Source organism: Cervus elaphus, chromosome 12, assembly GCF_910594005.1.
Source record: "Cervus elaphus chromosome 12, mCerEla1.1, whole genome shotgun sequence".
Lineage (NCBI taxonomy): Eukaryota > Metazoa > Chordata > Mammalia > Artiodactyla > Cervidae > Cervus > Cervus elaphus.
Window position 1 is genome coordinate 15,410,133 of NC_057826.1, and position 18,191 is coordinate 15,428,323.

The 18,191-nt window shown below is 49.2% G+C and overlaps 1 protein-coding gene across 1 annotated transcript in view; it reads left to right on the forward strand.

Moving 5' to 3' along the window:
- Positions 1 to 17,741, forward strand: part of TGFB3 (transforming growth factor beta 3) — a 32,283-nt gene extending 14,542 nt beyond the window's left edge. The window contains exons 3-8 of the mRNA XM_043920833.1: positions 3,672 to 3,835; positions 4,339 to 4,468; positions 9,587 to 9,694; positions 12,307 to 12,472; positions 15,057 to 15,210; positions 16,489 to 17,741. Of these exons, the coding sequence (XP_043776768.1) occupies positions 3,672 to 3,835; positions 4,339 to 4,468; positions 9,587 to 9,694; positions 12,307 to 12,472; positions 15,057 to 15,210; positions 16,489 to 16,647 (881 nt within the window). The 3' untranslated portion in view covers positions 16,648 to 17,741. The remainder of the gene's footprint in view (positions 1 to 3,671; positions 3,836 to 4,338; positions 4,469 to 9,586; positions 9,695 to 12,306; positions 12,473 to 15,056; positions 15,211 to 16,488) is intronic.
- Positions 17,742 to 18,191: the final 450 nt, after the last annotated feature.

Genomic DNA, 18,191 nt, shown 5'->3' on the forward strand with positions numbered 1-18,191 from the left:
TGTTTCGGTAAATGAGGTCAGAACCTGGGTTCAAATCCCACCTCTGCCACCTACTAGCTGAATGATTTTTTTTTTAATCTTTATTTATTTGTTGATTTTTGGCCATACTGGGGCTTCGTTGTCGTGTGGGCTTTCCTGTAGTTGGAATGAGTGTGGGCTGCTCTCTCGTTTCTGTGTGCGGGCTTCCTTTGTCTCAGAGCACAGGCTCTGGAGTGCATGGGTTTCGGTAGTTGCAGCACGTGGGCTGGGTAGTGGCATTTCCCAGGCTCTACAGCACAGGCTCAGCAGTTGTGGCGCATGGACTTTGTTGCTCCGTGGCATATGGGGTCTTTCCGAACCGGGGATCGAACCCGCGTCTCCTGCATTGGCAGGCGGATTCTTTACCACTGGGTCACCAGGGTAACCTTCAGCTGAGTGATTTGGAAAAGTGACTTAACCTTTCTGATGCTCAGGCTTCTCTTTTTAAAATGGTAAATTTTACTGATTCTCCTCAAGGATTGTTAGAGGGTCAGGTGAGTTAATAGAAGTTCTATGAAATGTAAGAGAGTGTTATTACATTTTATTTATTTATACTCTGGCTCATTCCATGAAATATTTAAAGCACTGTTAGTATTCAGTGGATTTAACGGTCAAGGAGATTGTGTCTGCATTTTATTTTCTCTCCCACTAATGACTGTGTCTGAGCTTTGCTTGCTAGTGTCAGTTTGCGTGTATCAACTAATTCATGTGTCACCCTGGCCAAGACCCCTCTGGGCATGAATTTCTTCATCTGAAGTGGGTTGTACTAGATCAGCTGTCCCCAGCCTTTTTGGCACCAGGGACCAGTTTCATGGAAAACAATTTTTCCACAGACAGGGGCAATGGGGGTGAGGTGGAGCTCCGGCAGTAATGGGAGTGATGGGGAGCGGCGGTGAATACAGGTGAAGCTTCACTGGCTCACCCTGCTGCTCGCCTCCTGCTGTGAAGCCCGGTTCCTAGTTCCCTGAGGAACTAGAGGAGCCCTAACATTCCTTCTGAGTCTGATAGAAATCTGTAGATCCTAAGGAGTTAAAAATGACCTTTCCCACCTCCTTGAAATCTCCCTGAAATTCCCACCAAGAGGAGTCTATCTTGGGGAACAGTAACTGATGGATGAACTGGAAGAGACAAAGAAAGAGAGGTGACTAGGGTGTCCTGAAGATCCTCTTGGCTTCCCATTCCCCCATCTCCTGGCTCCCCACTGTCTTGTCCCCACTCTGAGTCACCTCACTGGCACAGGCTATCTTGTTTCGCTTTTCCTTTTTATAGCAATGTGCACACTGCAAGGAGATATCTTTTATCCCCTCTTGCAACAGTTACTAGAGTTTTGTAATGTTGCTTTGCTGTTCAGTCGCTCAGTCATGTCCCACTCTGCAACCCCATGGACTACAGCCCGCCAGGCTTCCCTGTCATTTACCATCTCCCGGAGTTTGCTCAAACTCATGTCCATTGAGTCGGTGATTCCATCCAACCATTTCATCCTCTTTTGCCCTCCTTATCCTCCTTGCCCTCAACCTTTCCCAGCATCAGTGTCTTTTCCAATAAGTCAGCTCTTCACACTAGGTGGTCAAAGGATTGGAGTTTCAGCTTCAGCATCAGTCCTTCCAATGAATATTCAGGGTCTATTTCCTTTAGGATGGACTGGTTTGATCTCCTTGCTGTCAGGGACTCTCAAGAGTCTTCTCTAGAACCACAGTTTGAAAGCATCAATTCTTCAGTGCTCAGCCTTCTTTATGGTCCAGCTCTCACATCTGCAAGGAGCTTACCTATGTCCAGGGGGTTTACAGACTTTCAAACTCAAAAACTGAACTGCCAATATGATCCCTCTTTCTGATCCTATCTGAAATGGTTTAGGGGAATCATTGGCGGTATTCATTCTTTCAAAGCCAGTTATTAATCAGGGCTTCATTAGCTGGCATTCACACATTTGTTTTCCCAACATCTGTTCCATTGATTTTCTAAGAGCCAGTGTCAGACCCACCAGATGGCAATTTCCAGAAACACTCACTCATCCTTTCCTAAAGCTCAGTAGCGCGTGTGCTTGTGTCCAGGCCTCTGATCCTCCCGCCCTGTCCATGACTTCCTAAACCACCCCTGGGGTGATTATGGGCTTGTTCCAGCCATGTTCATTATGTGTGGAATCTGGGTCTCTGAGCTTGAATTTCAAGTTCTGGCTGTTGTTACCATTTGTGTAAAAAGTGTTTCTCTGGGGTGTTAATGCTGCTCAGACCTTGAGGTTGTAAAGAAAAGGCAGGATCTTTTTGTTTCCCTTGTCTCTGATAGGAGTGGGAAAGAGCATGTGCTGCCTTCTGTCTGTGGACAGAGGTGCAGAGGCCAGCGGGGTGCAGAGGCTGGCGTGGCATGTGCAGACAGGGAAAGTAACTCTTAGGAGCCAATGGTGATGGACCCCCTTTATGTGATGAAGAAGTATCTGGGGGTCTGCCAGGCTCTAGATGTGGGCTCTTTGTCACCCCTGTGCTATCTTGTTAGAGCTAAAGTGTCACTTTCCATGACTCCCTACTGTTCATGATATAAAATCAACCCCTCGGTCTGACCTTTCAGCCTCCCCACAGGTAGATCCCAATCGACTGTCTTGACCTTGTCTCATGGGCTGCAGCTTGGCTGCTTTGGGTCCTTCTTACTCACTTGCATTTCCCTCTCCTTCTTGCTTTTGCTTCCAGTATCCTTCCACATAAAATTTCTTTCCTTTGCATCCTTAGACCCTTTCCTCCCGTTGGACCCATATCAAATAATCACCACTGATGCAACGTGCTGTCCCTCTCTCCCTCCTCTGACCTGTCTACAGCAACTTCTGAGCGTCTCCAAAGGCCCTTAGTGCTTTCTGTCTGCTCCTGTTGTTTGGTCCACACACTAATAGCCCCGCCTCTGAATGCTAATCTCCTTGAAGGCAGGGCCCCTGTCTGTCCATTTTTTAAAATGTTACTTATTTGACTGTGTCGGATTTTTGTTTCTGCACACAGGATCTTCATGGCTTCATGTGGGATCTTTTGTTGTGACATGTGGACTCTGGTTGTGGTGCGTGGGCTCAGTAGTTGCAGAACTTGGGTGTAGTTTCTCCCCAGACGCCTGAGATCTCAATTCTCTGACCAGAGGTTGAATCCATGTCCCCTGCCTTGACGGTGGATTCTTTACCGTTGGCCCACCAGGGACCATTTTTGCTTCCCACCGTTAGCCTGTGCTCGGCATATAGCATTTGCTCAACGCATGCCTGATGAATGAATAAATGCCTGAATGAACAAAGGCGTGAATGATTCAGCTAGCTATGCAGTGATGAAACTTCTAGGGGAAATTGCTGATGCTGTTGGAGAATCTATATTTTTTTAAAGGAGTAGGAAAGCAGGTTGGACAGCTTGACAGAGTGGGGATAACGCGACGAGGGGTTGGAGGGGCCAGTTGTTAGTGCCATGTCCTGGATGGGGCTCCATGCCTTGCTTCTCCATCAGGCCTGTGTGTGATTCCGGGGCCACCAAGGATCTTCCCATTTTTTTACCTGTAGGTCTGAGGCCTCAAGGCTCTAGCGCGGTCACAGGTGGGCCCCCAGCCCCTTGATGAGTGTCCGCTGGCAGCACACTGTCCCCATGGGTGTCGCTCACGCTGTGCTTCCCCCCCTCCCCCAATGCTCTGCCTCCTAGATGATCTGACCGTCTGCCCCAAAGGCATCACCTCCAAGATTTTCCGCTTCAACGTGTCCTCAGTGGAGAAAAATGAAACCAACCTGTTCCGAGCAGAATTCCGGGTCTTTCGGATGCCCAACCCCGCCTCCAAGCGCAGCGAGCAGAGGATTGAACTCTTCCAGGTGAACCTCCTCCCGGGACAGACACCACGTGGCCGGGGAGGGGGGAAGTCAGTTCCTTTGCCAGACTGAGCCTGCGCTCTGCTCAGAGAGCAGCAGACCTGGGTGTGAATCCCGCCTTCTCTGAGCCTTAGTTTCTGTACCTGTGTCTGTCATTAAGAACAGGGGTCCCTAACCTCTGGGCCACGGACCGGTACCTCCTGTCAGATCAGCGGCCGGCGGCATTAGATTAGAAATAAAGTGCACGATAAAGGTAATGCGCTTGAAACATCCCAAGACCACCCCCCTCCTTCCCGATCCATGGAAAAGTTATCTTCCATGAAACTGGTCCCCGGTGTCAAAGAGTTTGGGGATTGCTGCTTAAGAGGATTAAGACTTAACTGAGGAGCTCGAAAGAGCATTTCAGAAGTCTTAGTTTGCTCCTGTTCCCCGCCCCGTACTGCTGCACCGTGACGCCCAGGTGCCCTGTCCTGGCCTCGGGACTTACTCCTTCCTCTGCCCCGTAGATCCTCCAGCCGGGTGAGCACATAGCCAAGCAGCGGTATATCGATGGCAAGAACCTGCCCACGCGGGGCACTGGCGAGTGGCTTTCTTTCGACGTCACAGACACTGTGCGTGAATGGCTCTTGCGGAGAGGTAGGTCGACTCAGGATGAGGATTTTGGAAGGAACCTCTGGTCCCTTTTTTCTTCATGACACAGGGGAAGGGATGGCACTAGGGGAGACGAGATCTGGGTTCAAAGCCCAGGTTGGCCATTAACTTTCAGTGTGCCCATCATTCCTTCATTCGACTGATACTGAGTAAATGCTCAGAGCCAGGCCCTTGGGGATTCAGCAGTAAACCAGACAAGCAGGGTCCCAGATCTCATGGGGCTTTTGTTCTGGTGGGAGAGGCACGTAGTAAACAAATAAACACTGAGGAAGAAGACTTTCCAACAGTGATGAGTACCAAGTAAAACAGAAAGAGGGTGAAGTGATAGTGCCTGGGTGGGACCCATCATCAGATACACGGTGAGAGCCTCTATGAAGAAGGAGCTGGTGCACGGAGATCTGAGGGATGGGAAAGAGCCAGTCTGTGAAGGTCAGGATAAAGGATGTGCAAAAGCAAAAGCAATGAAGCAATGAATGAAACAAGCAAAAGCAATGAAACCAGGCTCAGTTGTTCTGGCAGCAGCAGACTGCCTGGTGTGACTGCAGCTGGGGCGTTCAGAGAGGACCAGGAGCCAAGACGTAGGACCCGCAAGGCCGTGGTCAGGCGTTAGAACCTGTTCCCAGAGTGATGAGATGTTACAAGCGGGGCTGGGAACGTGGGGTGAGGTGATTTGGTTTAAGATCCTCTGGTTGTCGTGAGGTCAAGGGAAGAAGTTAGGGGCCACTGCAGCAGCCAGCCCACGTGAGAGCACTGTGGGCATTGGCTGGGCCCGTGTGCTCTGGAGTGTGGGTTTGTTCTGTATTTTGGAGGCGGAGCCAATAGGATTGACAGGGCTGATTAGGTGTGGGGCGAGAGGACACAAGAGGAGTCTAGATGACTCTGAAGATTTGGGACTGAACACCCAGATGGTAACTCTTACTGAAATAAGGAGGCCTGGGAGATGAGCAGGTTTGGAGGTAGGTTCTATTTTGTTGGTTAATTTTGAAAGGCCTGCTAGCCATACAGGTAGGGCTGTCTAGTGTGCATATCAGACTTCATATGGTCCAAATCTCTCCTCCACTCATTCTGCTTCCTCACCTTCCCTGCAAGCCTCACAGAGCCATTTTAAAGATCCATTGTATTTAAAGAACCTCCAGATTTTTGGCTCATTATGTGAGTGCTGTGTGTGGTCACTCAGTTGTGTTGACTCTGCCACCCCATGGACTGTAGCCCTCCAGGCTCCTCTGTCCAGGGAGTTGGTCTGGGCAAGAATACTGGAATGGGTTGTCATTTTCTATTCCAGGGGATCTTCTCGAATCAGCACTTGAACCCTCTTGTGCCTCCTGCATTGGCAGGTGGATTCTTTACCACTGCGCCCCCTGGGAAGCCCGTTATGGGAGAGTAAGCTTCTATTAGGTCAGATGAGGAAATGGAGGCCCAGAGAAGTTAAGTGGCTTGACCAGAGTCATTGAGCCTGGATTAGAGCTTGAATTTCCTGACTGACAGTCTTGGGGACTCAGGGCATCACACTCCACTATTTCTCCTCTTCTTTACTTGGTGGCACTTCCTGGTCTGGTGCTCAGTGGGCTGAGGGTACCTAAGGCAGTCCTGTGTGTTCCTTGTGTCCCTCTTACGAAGAATTTTCTACCTTCATCAGCTGCCGTGGATCCATGGTCCACCCACATATGGATACCCAGAGTCTCTGGGACAGCTGGGTCCTTCCTTGTCCTCCTCAATGGTTTAGGAAATTAAGGGTTAACACTTGAAGGCAGCGATCACAAACACGTTGGCCTACATATTGTTTTCAATTTAACTAGAGGTTAACAGTTTTAATTAATGTCCGGAGATTTCACATAAAACCTAGACATTCGACTTTTCTTGACAAATGCGTAACAATCCATCAGAGATGAGTAGGACCACCTCTTGAAGGTGGGGCATGTGGTCTTCATGTCACCCCAGGCCCCACCATCCCCCAGTGTTCCCCACGAGTGAGACTGGCAGTCCCAGCTCCGCATGACGCACGGGCTCACTCTGCTCACATAACTTGCTGGGCTCCCTCGGCATCTGAGTGTGCAGGCCCCCATCTGAGGGGCATAACCTGGTGGCTGAGCTGACAGATAGTGGGCTGGAGGTCCTGCCTCAGCTCCAAGGGTTCCGGGAACTCCATGGAGTCTCCCCAACTGCACACGAAAGGAGGAAACCTCAGAGAACCCAGGCGCGTCAGCTAAGAGCAGCACCATGGGAAATCTGACTCAGCCAGCACTCTGCCTAGAACTCAACATGGCTGCAGAGAAGAGAGGCCAGGGAGATTCATCTCTTAGCTTCCCTGTCTGATTCTGATCAGCTCCACCTGGATTTCTTTGAAGCCCTGGGCACTTAGTTCTTATGTTCACAGCTGCAGAACTCAATGAGAAGTTTGCATTGAGAATGATTTCCATCCTCCTTGAGACATCAAAAAAGATAATTTCGTAATAAAACCTATGGGTGTCCCACCCACCATCCACACCACTGCCAATTCTGAGGTTGCTCCTTCCCTGGAACCTTCTGTTCCCACTCTAGCAGATGCTGCCCACCCGTGTTTGGGGGAGTCAGACACAGACCTTTACTCTGAAGAGTTTCTGAGTCTCTTGAAGGTTCTTGGGCCCAAACAAAGTGGTAAATGGACTGAAAATGGAGGAGTCAGCAGTGTGGACTGTGAGGAAACTGAGTCACATGTCCAGTCATGTATTAGTTCAGCAAACATCGAAGAGCCTGCTCTGCACCAGTTCCCTTCTGGGCTAAGAGCCAGCTGGAGCCCTCTCCAGGGTTGGGGGCCCAGACCTCACACCCTTTTGTGCAATTGGTCCAATGTGTTGGCTTCTCTGTGCAGAGCCAGGCCTCCCCGAGCAGGCGGGTGAGGAGCATGCCCAGCGCCTCGGCTCAGGATAAGGGGCGCACTGGGAAAATACAACTGTTTTGTATCTCAGTGACTGGGTGGGCATCTTCCTTGGTGGTCCCTGCTGGGCCCTCTTTGTTCTTCTTTGTCTCGAACAGTCAGGGGTGTGGCTCTGATGTCAGGCTGCCTGTGTTTGAATCTTGGTTCTACCACTTACTGGACATCTCCATCAAGCCATTTAGTTTTCCCCGAGCCTCAGTGTCCTCATGTGGATAATGGGAGGGAAGGAATAAGTCTGTGCTCTGTAGGATTACTATGGAGATTTCATACATGAGTTAAGGCATGCAGAATCTTAGAGCGTGCAAGGAGCAAGGCTCAACAAACGTTGGTGATTGTCTCCGTCGTTCTCTGAGCCTCCTGCCTAAATGGACCCTGTTAGCTCCAGGCATCATCTCACATTCACCACCTGCACCCTAACCCTAACTCTCCCCAACACGTCTGCTTCTCAGCCTTCTAACTCACAGACCCATGGGACTTTCAGTCTCTCCTGGACTGAAAATTCTTCTGGGTAATAGAAGTGTACTATGTTTTATGTAACCCATTTCAGCTACTCCAGCTCCTTCTTGTACCTGCCTTAAACCAGAAAGAGTACACTCCTTATGCCTTCCTCTCTGTTCACTTCTAGTTCTCCATCTGGGGCTCAGCATCCTTATTATATTGGCTCCTCCCCTCCCTACCAGAGCTCACCTGGAACAGAAAGCTCAGCAGGTGTCCGTGTGTCCCAGATGCTGCCGTGACTGGGGTGGGATAGATGAAGCTGGGATCTAGAGTTTACGGAAGAAGGGACTGAACTGGGTTTTTTAAAATTATTTATGACTGTGCTGGGTCTTTGTCGCTGAGTGCGGGCTTTCTGTAATTGTGGATAGCAGGGGCTACTCTCTAGTTGCAGTGCATAGGCTTCTCATTGCAGTGGCCTCTCTCGTTGCAGAGCATGGTCTCTAGGGGGCACAGGCTTCAGTAGTTTAGGCAAGTGGGCTCCGCAGTTGTGGCTCCCGGGCTCTGGAGCACAGGCTCAGCAATTGTGGCCCATGTGTTTAGTTTGCTTCACAGCATGTGGGTTCTTCCCGGATCAGGGATGGAACCTGTGTCTCCTGCATTGGCAGGCAGATTCTTTCCCACTGAGCCTCTGGGGAAGCCCCTTGAGCTGGCTTTTAACCAGTAGAACTGGGACATCCAGGTCTGCCCAACGCTGCCTGCAGTCTCTGGGGTTGGGCCATTCTGCCCATGAGAAGGATGTTGAGCTGGCCCGGACTCTTTGGGGTTTTCCCTGATGACATCAGATTTCTGGAAGACTCCAGGTTGGCCCCAGGGCTGGATGCTCACACAGAACTAGGGTGATCTCAGACAGCAGTGCATCTCTGAACTCAGGCTGACCCTGAACTCAGAGGTCATCGCCCACGTCCTCCCATACCTGATCACTGCCCTGGATCAAGAGAGCTTCCCTGGTTCTTACCCACCAGAATTGGCATGATCCTAGACTCTACCTGGTTCCTCTGTACAAAACTACTGGATTCAGTTCAAATTTTTCATTTATTTTTCTCCCTTTCTTCCTTCCACTTTATATTCAACCCCTTTTACTAATTTCCTTGCTTTTCCAGTTTTAGTTACCAAAATACCTAATCCCACAGCCAATAGGAGAAAGGGCCAGAGCTGGCCTTTTAGCCCCAGAATATGAGTCACCAAACCCTGGCAGTCCAGGCTTCCTCACACTTGTCAACTCTTGTTCCTCTTCCTCTCTGCTCCATCCTTTCTCAGCAGGTTGGTTGAACGTCTCCTCTCCCAGCTGACACATCGGGGGTGTGACTGTTTTCCTGCTCCTTTGCTGTGTCCTCATTCTTTCACCCCTACTAGGCTGGTGACAACTTTTCCCTAATACCATCCTTGGAAAAATAGATGCCTATTAAAATTCTCCTGCATGAGGCCCACTAGTGTATGCTCCCATTTGGTGACACTTAACACAACAGAAATATTGGAACAAGGCAACACGAGCATGAAGGTCCACGATAGCTTTGGGAGCATTTTCTGTCTCCTGTGATCCTCAGTCTGACTCTGGTCCCGTGACTGTGTGTGGCGGGAGAAACCTTGGATCGTCCGTGTGTGGCTGTGGGTATATAGCTATGTGGGTATACATGCTGCGTGCTTCATCACGCAGACTGCTTTTCTCACCAACTCTGTGTCTTATTTTGCAGAATCTAACTTAGGTCTGGAAATCAGTATCCACTGTCCATGTCACACCTTTCAGCCCAATGGGGATATCCTGGAAAACATTCAAGAGCTGATGGAAATCAAATTCAAAGGTAACAAAAGGGATGTTTATGGTAGGATGGGTGGGGGGAGTTAATAAAGCTAGATAAAACAGGAGACCCCTGGCCAGATCCTGAGAAGAGGAAGCAAGCTCCCTCACAGAGATGGCTGACTGTTTTGTATTGGGTTGGCCAGAAAGTTCATTTGGGATTTTTCCATATTCTGTTTTGTTCTCAAAGCAAGAACTCCCTAGTCTATAGAGAGTGCATGAGGATCTGGAAGACAGTGTTGTGCTGATGAGAGCTCTGAAATCATACAGGCAAGCTGGTCCACTTCTCTGAGCTTAGTCAGCAAACTGGGGGTGAGGGTACCTCTTTTACAGGGTTGTCATGAAATTATGTGAGATTACATATGTGAAATAAAGTGCTTGGATACTCAGCAAATGAGAGTTGTCTTCACTTCCGCTAAAAGCAATGGACTTTGGTGGCCCTGAGCACGAGCGCTCTGACTGCTGGGCTTTCCAGATGTTGCACAGCCCACCCAGGGCGTCATCTGGGTTTGAGCTGCTTCAGGCCTCAGGGTGCTTGGCTTGGAGAGGCCAAGCTAGCTGAGAGACATTTCTGGTTTTCCAGTATGTTTTCAAGCTGCTGAGCCTAGACAGTCTCTGAATGTCAGAGAAGTTCTGTTTTCTTTGCGAAGCCCTGCTGTGGGTTCACGGAGGCACTCCTGAGGCCAAGTGGTTTGTCCAGGTCAAACTAACCAATTTAAAGCCTAAGGTCAGAGATGTGTCTGGAAAAAGGTACCTGTTTCAGGGCCTCTCTTGACTCCCAGCCCTGGGAAGTCCCTCATGAACTTTATTTCTGAGCCTAATTTTTTTTTTGGCTGTACTGAGAGTCCCTTGGACTGCAAGGAGATCCAACCAGTCCATCCTAAAGGAGATGAATCCTGGGTGTTCATTGGAAGGACTGATATTGAAACTGAAACTCCAGTACTTTGGCTACCTGATGTGAAGAGCTGACTCATTGGAAAAGACCCTGATGCTGGGAAAGATTGAGGGCAGGAGGAGAAGGGGACGACAGAGGATGAGATGGTTGGATGGCATCACCGACTCAATGGACATGGGTTTGGGTAGACTCTGGCAGTTGGTGATGGACAGGGAGGCCTGGTGTGCTGTGGTTCATGGGGTTGCAAAGAGTCAAACACGACTGAGCGACTGAACTGAACTGAGTCTTTGTTGTTGCACTCAAGGCTTTCTCTACTTGTGGCATGCGGGGTCTTCTCTAGTTGTGATGCAAGGCCTTCTCACCGAGGTGCAGGCTTTTCTTGTTGCAGACATGGGTGGGCTCTAGAGTGTGCGGGCTTGGTAGTTGCCATGTGCAACAGAGCCTATTTTTTTTTTTTTTAAAGCAAATCATTGGACATCCTAATCACAGAACCTCAGAGCTCAAAAGACCTTTGAAGTCCTTACCTACATCCTGAATTGGGATGAAATCCTCCCATTTCAGTCAATAGTTATCTTGTTCAGAAAGATTTTCAGAAAAGGAAACTTGCGATTCAGCTTGCCATTGATCTCCCAGTCCTACTGCCCGTGCGTGAGGTCCATGTCCCTCCTGCAGTTCAGTTCAGCTCAGGTCAGTTGCTCAGTCGTGTCCGACTCTCTGCGACCCCATGGACTGCAGCACGCCAGGCCTCCCTGTCCATCCTGTCACCACGCAAATCCTGCTCCTCCCATTCCTGTCCCTGGTGGAGATGGACAACTGCGGGCAGCTGGCCATCAAAATAGATCTTCTTGTAGTTGAGACTCAAATTCAGTTTCCAAGCTTTGCAGATGAACTAGCAGATTTCCTTTTGGAGTTTATCTGCTGTTTTCATACACTTCATGATCCTATCTGAGTTTTATAGAGAAAACACTTTGAAACTGTAAGTGCAGCGTGAATGTTGTGTGTGTGTGTGTTAGCCCCTCAGTCGTGTCCAGCTCTTTGTGACCCCGTGGACTGCACCCCGCCAGGCTCCTCTGTCCATGGGATTTCTTGGGCACGAGTACTGGAGAGGGTTGCCATTCCTTTCTCTAGAGATCTTTCCAACCCAGGGATCGAACGCAGGTCTCCCACATTGCAGGCGGATTCTTTACCGTCTAGGCCACCAGGGAAGGCCTGATGCGAACGTTAGCAATTGTTGATTCTTGTTCCTCTGGCTCCCATTCAAACTGTCTTAAATTGTGACATCTGGAAAGCATAGGGGGACATAATGGCATCTTGACCAGTTCAGATTATGAGAGGAGACTCACACCTCAAGCTCTTAAGTCTCAGGATCTAAACCGACAACTCAGAGGAATGTGCTAGAGCCTCGAAGTGACAAGGATGCTTCAGGAATCTCTGTAGGTTCTCTAGGAAGCATCGCAGGAAGGGCTGTGCCCTCTGGAGGATTACCCATAGGAGTCACAAGGGCATCTGACCACAGGCATCTTGCAGGTCCCTTGATACCAGTTCTTCCATTGGGTCTTCCTGTTCCTGCAGCTGGACATTAGCATGAAGCTGTGTCTTACCCATGCCTTCCTCACAGACCCCAGCATCCCACCTCCTGAACAGGGTGGGGATGGGATGAGAAAGTAGAGTCCACCCTGCCCTCCTCAGACAGGAGACCATCACCTTCCTTCCTTCTGCAGGTGTGGACAGTGATGATGATCCGGGCCGTGGAGATCTGGGGCGACTTAAGAAGAAGAAGGAACACATCCCTCATCTAATTCTCATGATGATTCCCCCAAACCGGCTAGATAGCCCAGGCCACAGTCAGAGGAAGAAGCGGGCCCTGGACACCAATTACTGCTTCCGGTAAGCCTGGGCCCACTCAGGACCTATGAATTCCTGAGACAACATTGACTGCTTGCCTATTGCCCCAGACCTAGGCCTTGAGCAACTGAGGGCCCTCGATGCTTTTCACAAACACCTCAGGAAATGGAGATTTAGAACCTCTTACAAATCTGTTTTTCTGGGAGTCCCACTGTTTTTCCACAGCCCAGTCCTGTAAAGACCTGGACGAACTAAAGGAGGAGGAGAGTGTTGCTAAAATGGCTTGGATTAGAGGCTTGGTCTCTCCATGGTTTTCATGCTTTAAAATACTCTTAAGGTCTGCTTGTGTGGCGGGGAGATTAATGCAGAGATTTCCATTAAAGGCTCAGTTCCCTAGGGAGGGTCCAAGGATGCTACTGGATGAGTGAAAATAAGACAAGTTTCCATTTGCAATGGAGAAGGTGAGCTGGAGAATTTATGAATTTGGAAATAGTTGGACAGCCATTGTAAAGAGGTTAAAAAAAGAGCATCCATTTCTCTTATTTCAGAATAGTTTCTCACTTATAAGGAAGGAGGATAAAAAAGCACAGACAGTGATTACTTAAAGGTAGACAATGACCACATCCATGAGAAGGTCCGAAGGATAAAATGCTTTAAGAATCTGGGACATGGGACTTCCCTGGTGGTCCAGTGGTTAAGACTTCACCTTCAGTGTAGGGGGTGTGGGTTCAATCCCTGGTCGGGGAGCTAAATCCCACGTGCCTCTCGGCCATAAAACCAAAACAGAAATAACAAGTATTGTAACAAATTCAATAAAGGCTTTAGAAGTGGTCCACATTAAAAAAATAATCTTAGAAAAGAATTTGGGACAAGGAGCTCATCTGTGGATGCAGGGAAGGCTTCAGAAGGGTGTGGAACTGGAGCTGGGTCTTCAGGGATGAGTGAGGCTCAGGTATGTAGGGTTATGGGAGGAGGAAGCACTTCTGGTAAAGGAAGGTGTGTGAATGGGTCATTTTGGCTGGAGAGGATGACGCCTGAATGGAGCTGGGGAGAATGAATTGGGAGATTTTTAGATCTAAAACCAGATCTTTTGAGGAACAACAGAACGAACTGGGGATGTTGAGTTTGAGGAACGGAGCATATAGGAAAGGCAGCATGGTTGCCTCCAACTGTCTGAAGGCTGGCATGTCCATTTGTTCTGTGTGGCTCACCCATCAGATAGGAATGGATGATCTTGGCTTCCAGGGCCAGTGGCTTAAGCCACGGGGGATTTCCTGTTCATAAGAAGTATGTAGGAGCAGCCCCAGGGTTGGTCTGGCTGCTTGCTTAATGTTACTGAGGACACAGGCTTTCTCTCTGCCATGCTCAGTACATTGGCTTGTCACCACCTTAGTTATGGTCACATAAGCATAAGCATAAGCAAGACTGCTAGAGTTCTCGGCATCTTGTCCATGCTCAAGACAAGAGGAGGAGGGAAGTAGCAGAAACAGCAGCTTTCCTTTTCCATCTGTGACTTTTTAAAAAAAAAATTTATTTATTTATTTGGCTATACCAGCTCTTAGTTGCAGCACATGGGATCTTTGATCTTCCTTGCACCATGTGAGATCTTTAGTTGTGGCATGTGGGATTTAGTTCCCTTACCAGGGATGGAACCCGTGTGCCCTGTATTGGGAGCGTGGAGTCTTAGCCACTGAACCACGAAGGAGGTCCCTCATCTTTGACTTTTATAAAGAATCAAATATCTTTGCCAGAACTTGCCCTTGCCCACTACATACTTCTGCTTCTGTCTGATTGGTCTATGCAGGGTTGTATGACAATCTCTACCTGCAAGGGAGGCCAGGAAAACAAGTATCTGGTGTTCCAGACTGTAACGGGAGGTGGCAAGAGAGAAGAGGAGTAGGAAGGGCTCTTGAGTATAAAAACAAGAATGTCTACCACGCTTCACCAGGGAACCCACAAAAAGCCAGATTTTGGCCAATAGCTGCCTTTGGAAGTAGCGAGTTTCTAGGTCTCAGCACAGGCTAGATGCCCGCTTGGCAAATGGAATCCTGCAGGCAACAGAACTGAAGTGGTCTGATAGTCGCATTGGGGGTAATCTAGGAATCATGAGTCTAATGGAAAGATATGTCTCGTTTTGATTCAATAGACTCATTTAGAATTAGACTGAGCAGTCATTTACTATAGCGTATAAGTGCCTGAGCTTAGAGTTCATTTCTGGTTGGGTGCACATTAGGGAGGTAACAGTAAAATCAGCTCAACAAAGTTGAGTTGGCTATTAACACTCAGAGCTTGGTTTTAGGTGGAACACTTCAAGTCTTTATTTTGATTCATGATGTAAAAGGGACAGAACCACTTTTGCCTTTTTTCTCTCCATCATGTATTATTTATGTATCTATGCCTTCTATGTCCTTGGGATTCTGGTCTTCAACAGAGGAAAATGCCTTTATAGTTAATACAGCTCAGTGCACTTGAACCTGGGATTCCACTGATTGGAGCCACCTCTTATGGTGACCAGGAAGGACTCCAGGTGCCCAGATGAGGGCTGTTTGTGAAGTTTTTGTGGTAGTGATTTCCCTGTCAGTTGGTTATTTTTTTTTAATAATTTATTTTTCTGCTGTTGTTGCAGCAATTTGGAGGAGAACTGCTGTGTGCGCCCTCTCTATATTGACTTCCGACAGGATCTGGGCTGGAAATGGGTCCATGAACCTAAGGGCTACTATGCCAACTTCTGCTCAGGCCCATGCCCATACCTCCGCAGCTCAGACACAACCCACAGCACGGTATGGTACAGGGTCATGCCATATGGGGTGCTGGGGCTGAGCTGACCAGGCCACTTGTTTAAAAAGGATGCATGACGGGCTGCAGGTTGAATGAGTGGATGGATGATGATCTGGGGTGTAAAATCCCTTATGGTGAAGGTTCTGATTTCGGCCCAACTTCAGTGGGCGACATTATACCCTTTATAACTTTCATGCATCGTTTCAAGCAGACTTTTAAGCTGTTTATTTGCTCTTGTACTATGGGAATTACTTAGCTGTCACATGCCACCCCATATGTCAGAGAATTTGGGGGCCAAAAGACTTCTACAATCAGATGCTGCTGCTAAGTCTCTTCAGTTGTGTCTGATTCTTTTCGACCCCATAGACAGCAGCCCACCAGGCTTCTCTGTCCCTGAGATTCTCCAGGCAAGAACACTGGAGTGGGTTGCCATTTCCTTCTCCAATGCATGCATGCATGCTAAGTCGCTTTAGTCGTGTCCGACTCTGTGCGACCCTATGGACAGCAGCCCACCAGCCTCCTCTGTCCACGGGATTCTCCAGGCAAGAGTACTGGAGTGGGCTGCCATTTCCATCTGTGATCAGATAAAGAACTCTAATAATTCTTTTCTCTTGAATGTAGAAGTTATTTTAAAAGATAATGTAAAACACACAGAAGAAACCAACATGAAACAAAGGGAAGAGACTACAGAGAGAGAGGGAAGTCCACGACTGAAGCTAGCTCTTCTTTCTCTCCAGGGGAATCCGAGAGAGGGCAGTAACTTGTCAAGCATATTTCCTCATAGCTTCTCACCAAAGTGACCAGTTACAGCTAGGAGGAACCAACACAGGCGTGTTTCTTCCCAGCCAAGAGAATTTCATGATCAGTTCCAAGTCCCCTGGTTATTGGGGTCACGCTTAAACCAGTAATGCTCAGACCAATACTGTGAGCGGCAACCTGCCACTCACCCAAACTGGGTTCCGCCAGGTCCTCTGAAATACCATCAGTGGCCCATTTTGGTAGCTCATGGTAAAGAATTTGCTGGCAATGCAGGAGACCCAGATTTGATCCCTTGGTCAGGAAGATCTCCCTGGAGAAGGGAATGGCAACATACTCCAGTACTGTTGCCTGGAGAACTCCATGGACAGAGGAGCCTGGCGGGCTACTGTCCTTGGGGTCTCAAAGAATTGGACACGACTGAGCGACTCAGCACGCAGACTCTGGACCCAAGACCTTGTAGAGTCCCTGGGCCCCGGCTTGAAGCTCCGTTTTCCCAGCCTCTCTGATGCCTCCCTCCCCAGGTGCTGGGCCTGTACAACACCCTGAACCCTGAAGCCTCAGCCTCCCCTTGCTGCGTACCCCAGGACTTGGAGCCCCTGACCATCCTGTACTATGTCGGGAGGACCCCCAAAGTGGAGCAGCTGTCTAACATGGTGGTGAAGTCCTGCAAGTGCAGCTGAGGCCTGACCACCACAGGGAGAGAGGAGGGATTACCACTGCCTGCCTGCCTGCCCCTCGGGAAACACAGCAGCGACGGACCTCACCGCGAGGCCTGGGGCCCGCGACCTCCGGCTCCAGGCAGATGATGGCTGAGACGGGGGTTCCCCTTCTGGAACATTTCTTTTTCTTGCTGGCTCTGAGAATCACTGTAGTAAAGCAAGTGTGGGTTTGGTTAGGGGAAGGTCGATTTCTTCAGGAGACATGGATTTTCCGTGTCAGAGGTGGTGGGGATGGAGGAAGAGGGGTGGTTGAGTCGACGCATTGCAGGGTTCACGGGATTCGGGACACCCTACGGGGCAAGGTGGGGCAGAGAACGGCCTGGACAGGGCCAGACTGGAAGACCCTTGGCGCTGAGGTCAGATTGCTCATCCATCGCTGCCCCATATCTGCTCGAGGGGCATCCGGATCACGTCATACCAGGCAAGCATCTTTCTTTAGGCAGGTTCCCAAGACAAAAGTCCCAGAATTGTATCTCATACTTACCTGGGATTAAGGACAAGTCTGTTAGTTTTGCAAATTGTCCCCTGGACGTCAATCAGTATCGAGGGTCGTTCCGGGAGAAGATCCAGGTAACGCAGGTCCCGGGGGTCATCAACTATATTGGGCCCAATGGATGTACAGAACTCCGAGGTAGAGGGTGGGAACTGACCCTCTCTGGTCTGCTCCTTGGGTTCCTCCTCTCGCCTTCTTCCTTGATTGTTATTTCTCCTTGGACATTTGGCTAGACACCTTCCAGGTCAGGGCGCACATGACTGGAGTTTGGGTCTCTGCAGCCTTGGGGCATCATGGGTTTCCCCTCCTGACCCCCACGCCCCCACCCCGAGACCCTGTGTTCATCTGGTGTTCCTGGAAGCAGGTGCTACAACGTGAGAGGCATGCAGGGAAGTCGCACACGTGCCACACAATGACTTGGCCCCAGACGCATAGACTGAGGTATAAAGACAAATACAAATATTACTCTCAAAATCTTTGTATAAATTTTTGGGGAATCTTGGATCGTTTCATCTTCTGGAAGATTGTTTCTAAACAATAAAAGCCTTATTCTAAGGTGTAAGTCTTGACTCATGAGGTATCCTTAATTTATCCTTAATTCCGTATCCACATCTAATGATCGGAGGGTACTGGAATCTGAGGGCCGAGACTCTGAAACACTAAGACACCGCTGACTGTGAATTCCCTGGATGGTGCGCACTGCGCTGCCCTCTGCCTGCCGCCTGCACTGTTCAGGGAATTCATGGGGCCGGAGGCGGTGGCTGAGATTTGGGCAGAAATCATCTCCATTTGACCTCCATTTAAATGTGGGCAAAAATCACTTGGTGTGATTTTTGCATATGGAAATGTGTTGGCTTGTACATTCACTATAAATTCAGGTGAGAATTAAAAGAGAAACTGTCTGTGGCAAATGGTCTACGAATATGAGGCTAATTCTGTTCTCAGGTGGACCCTAGAAGAGCTCACCAGGGACTCCTTTTTGGAGGATGGGCCTCTTGTCAGCGATTTTTGG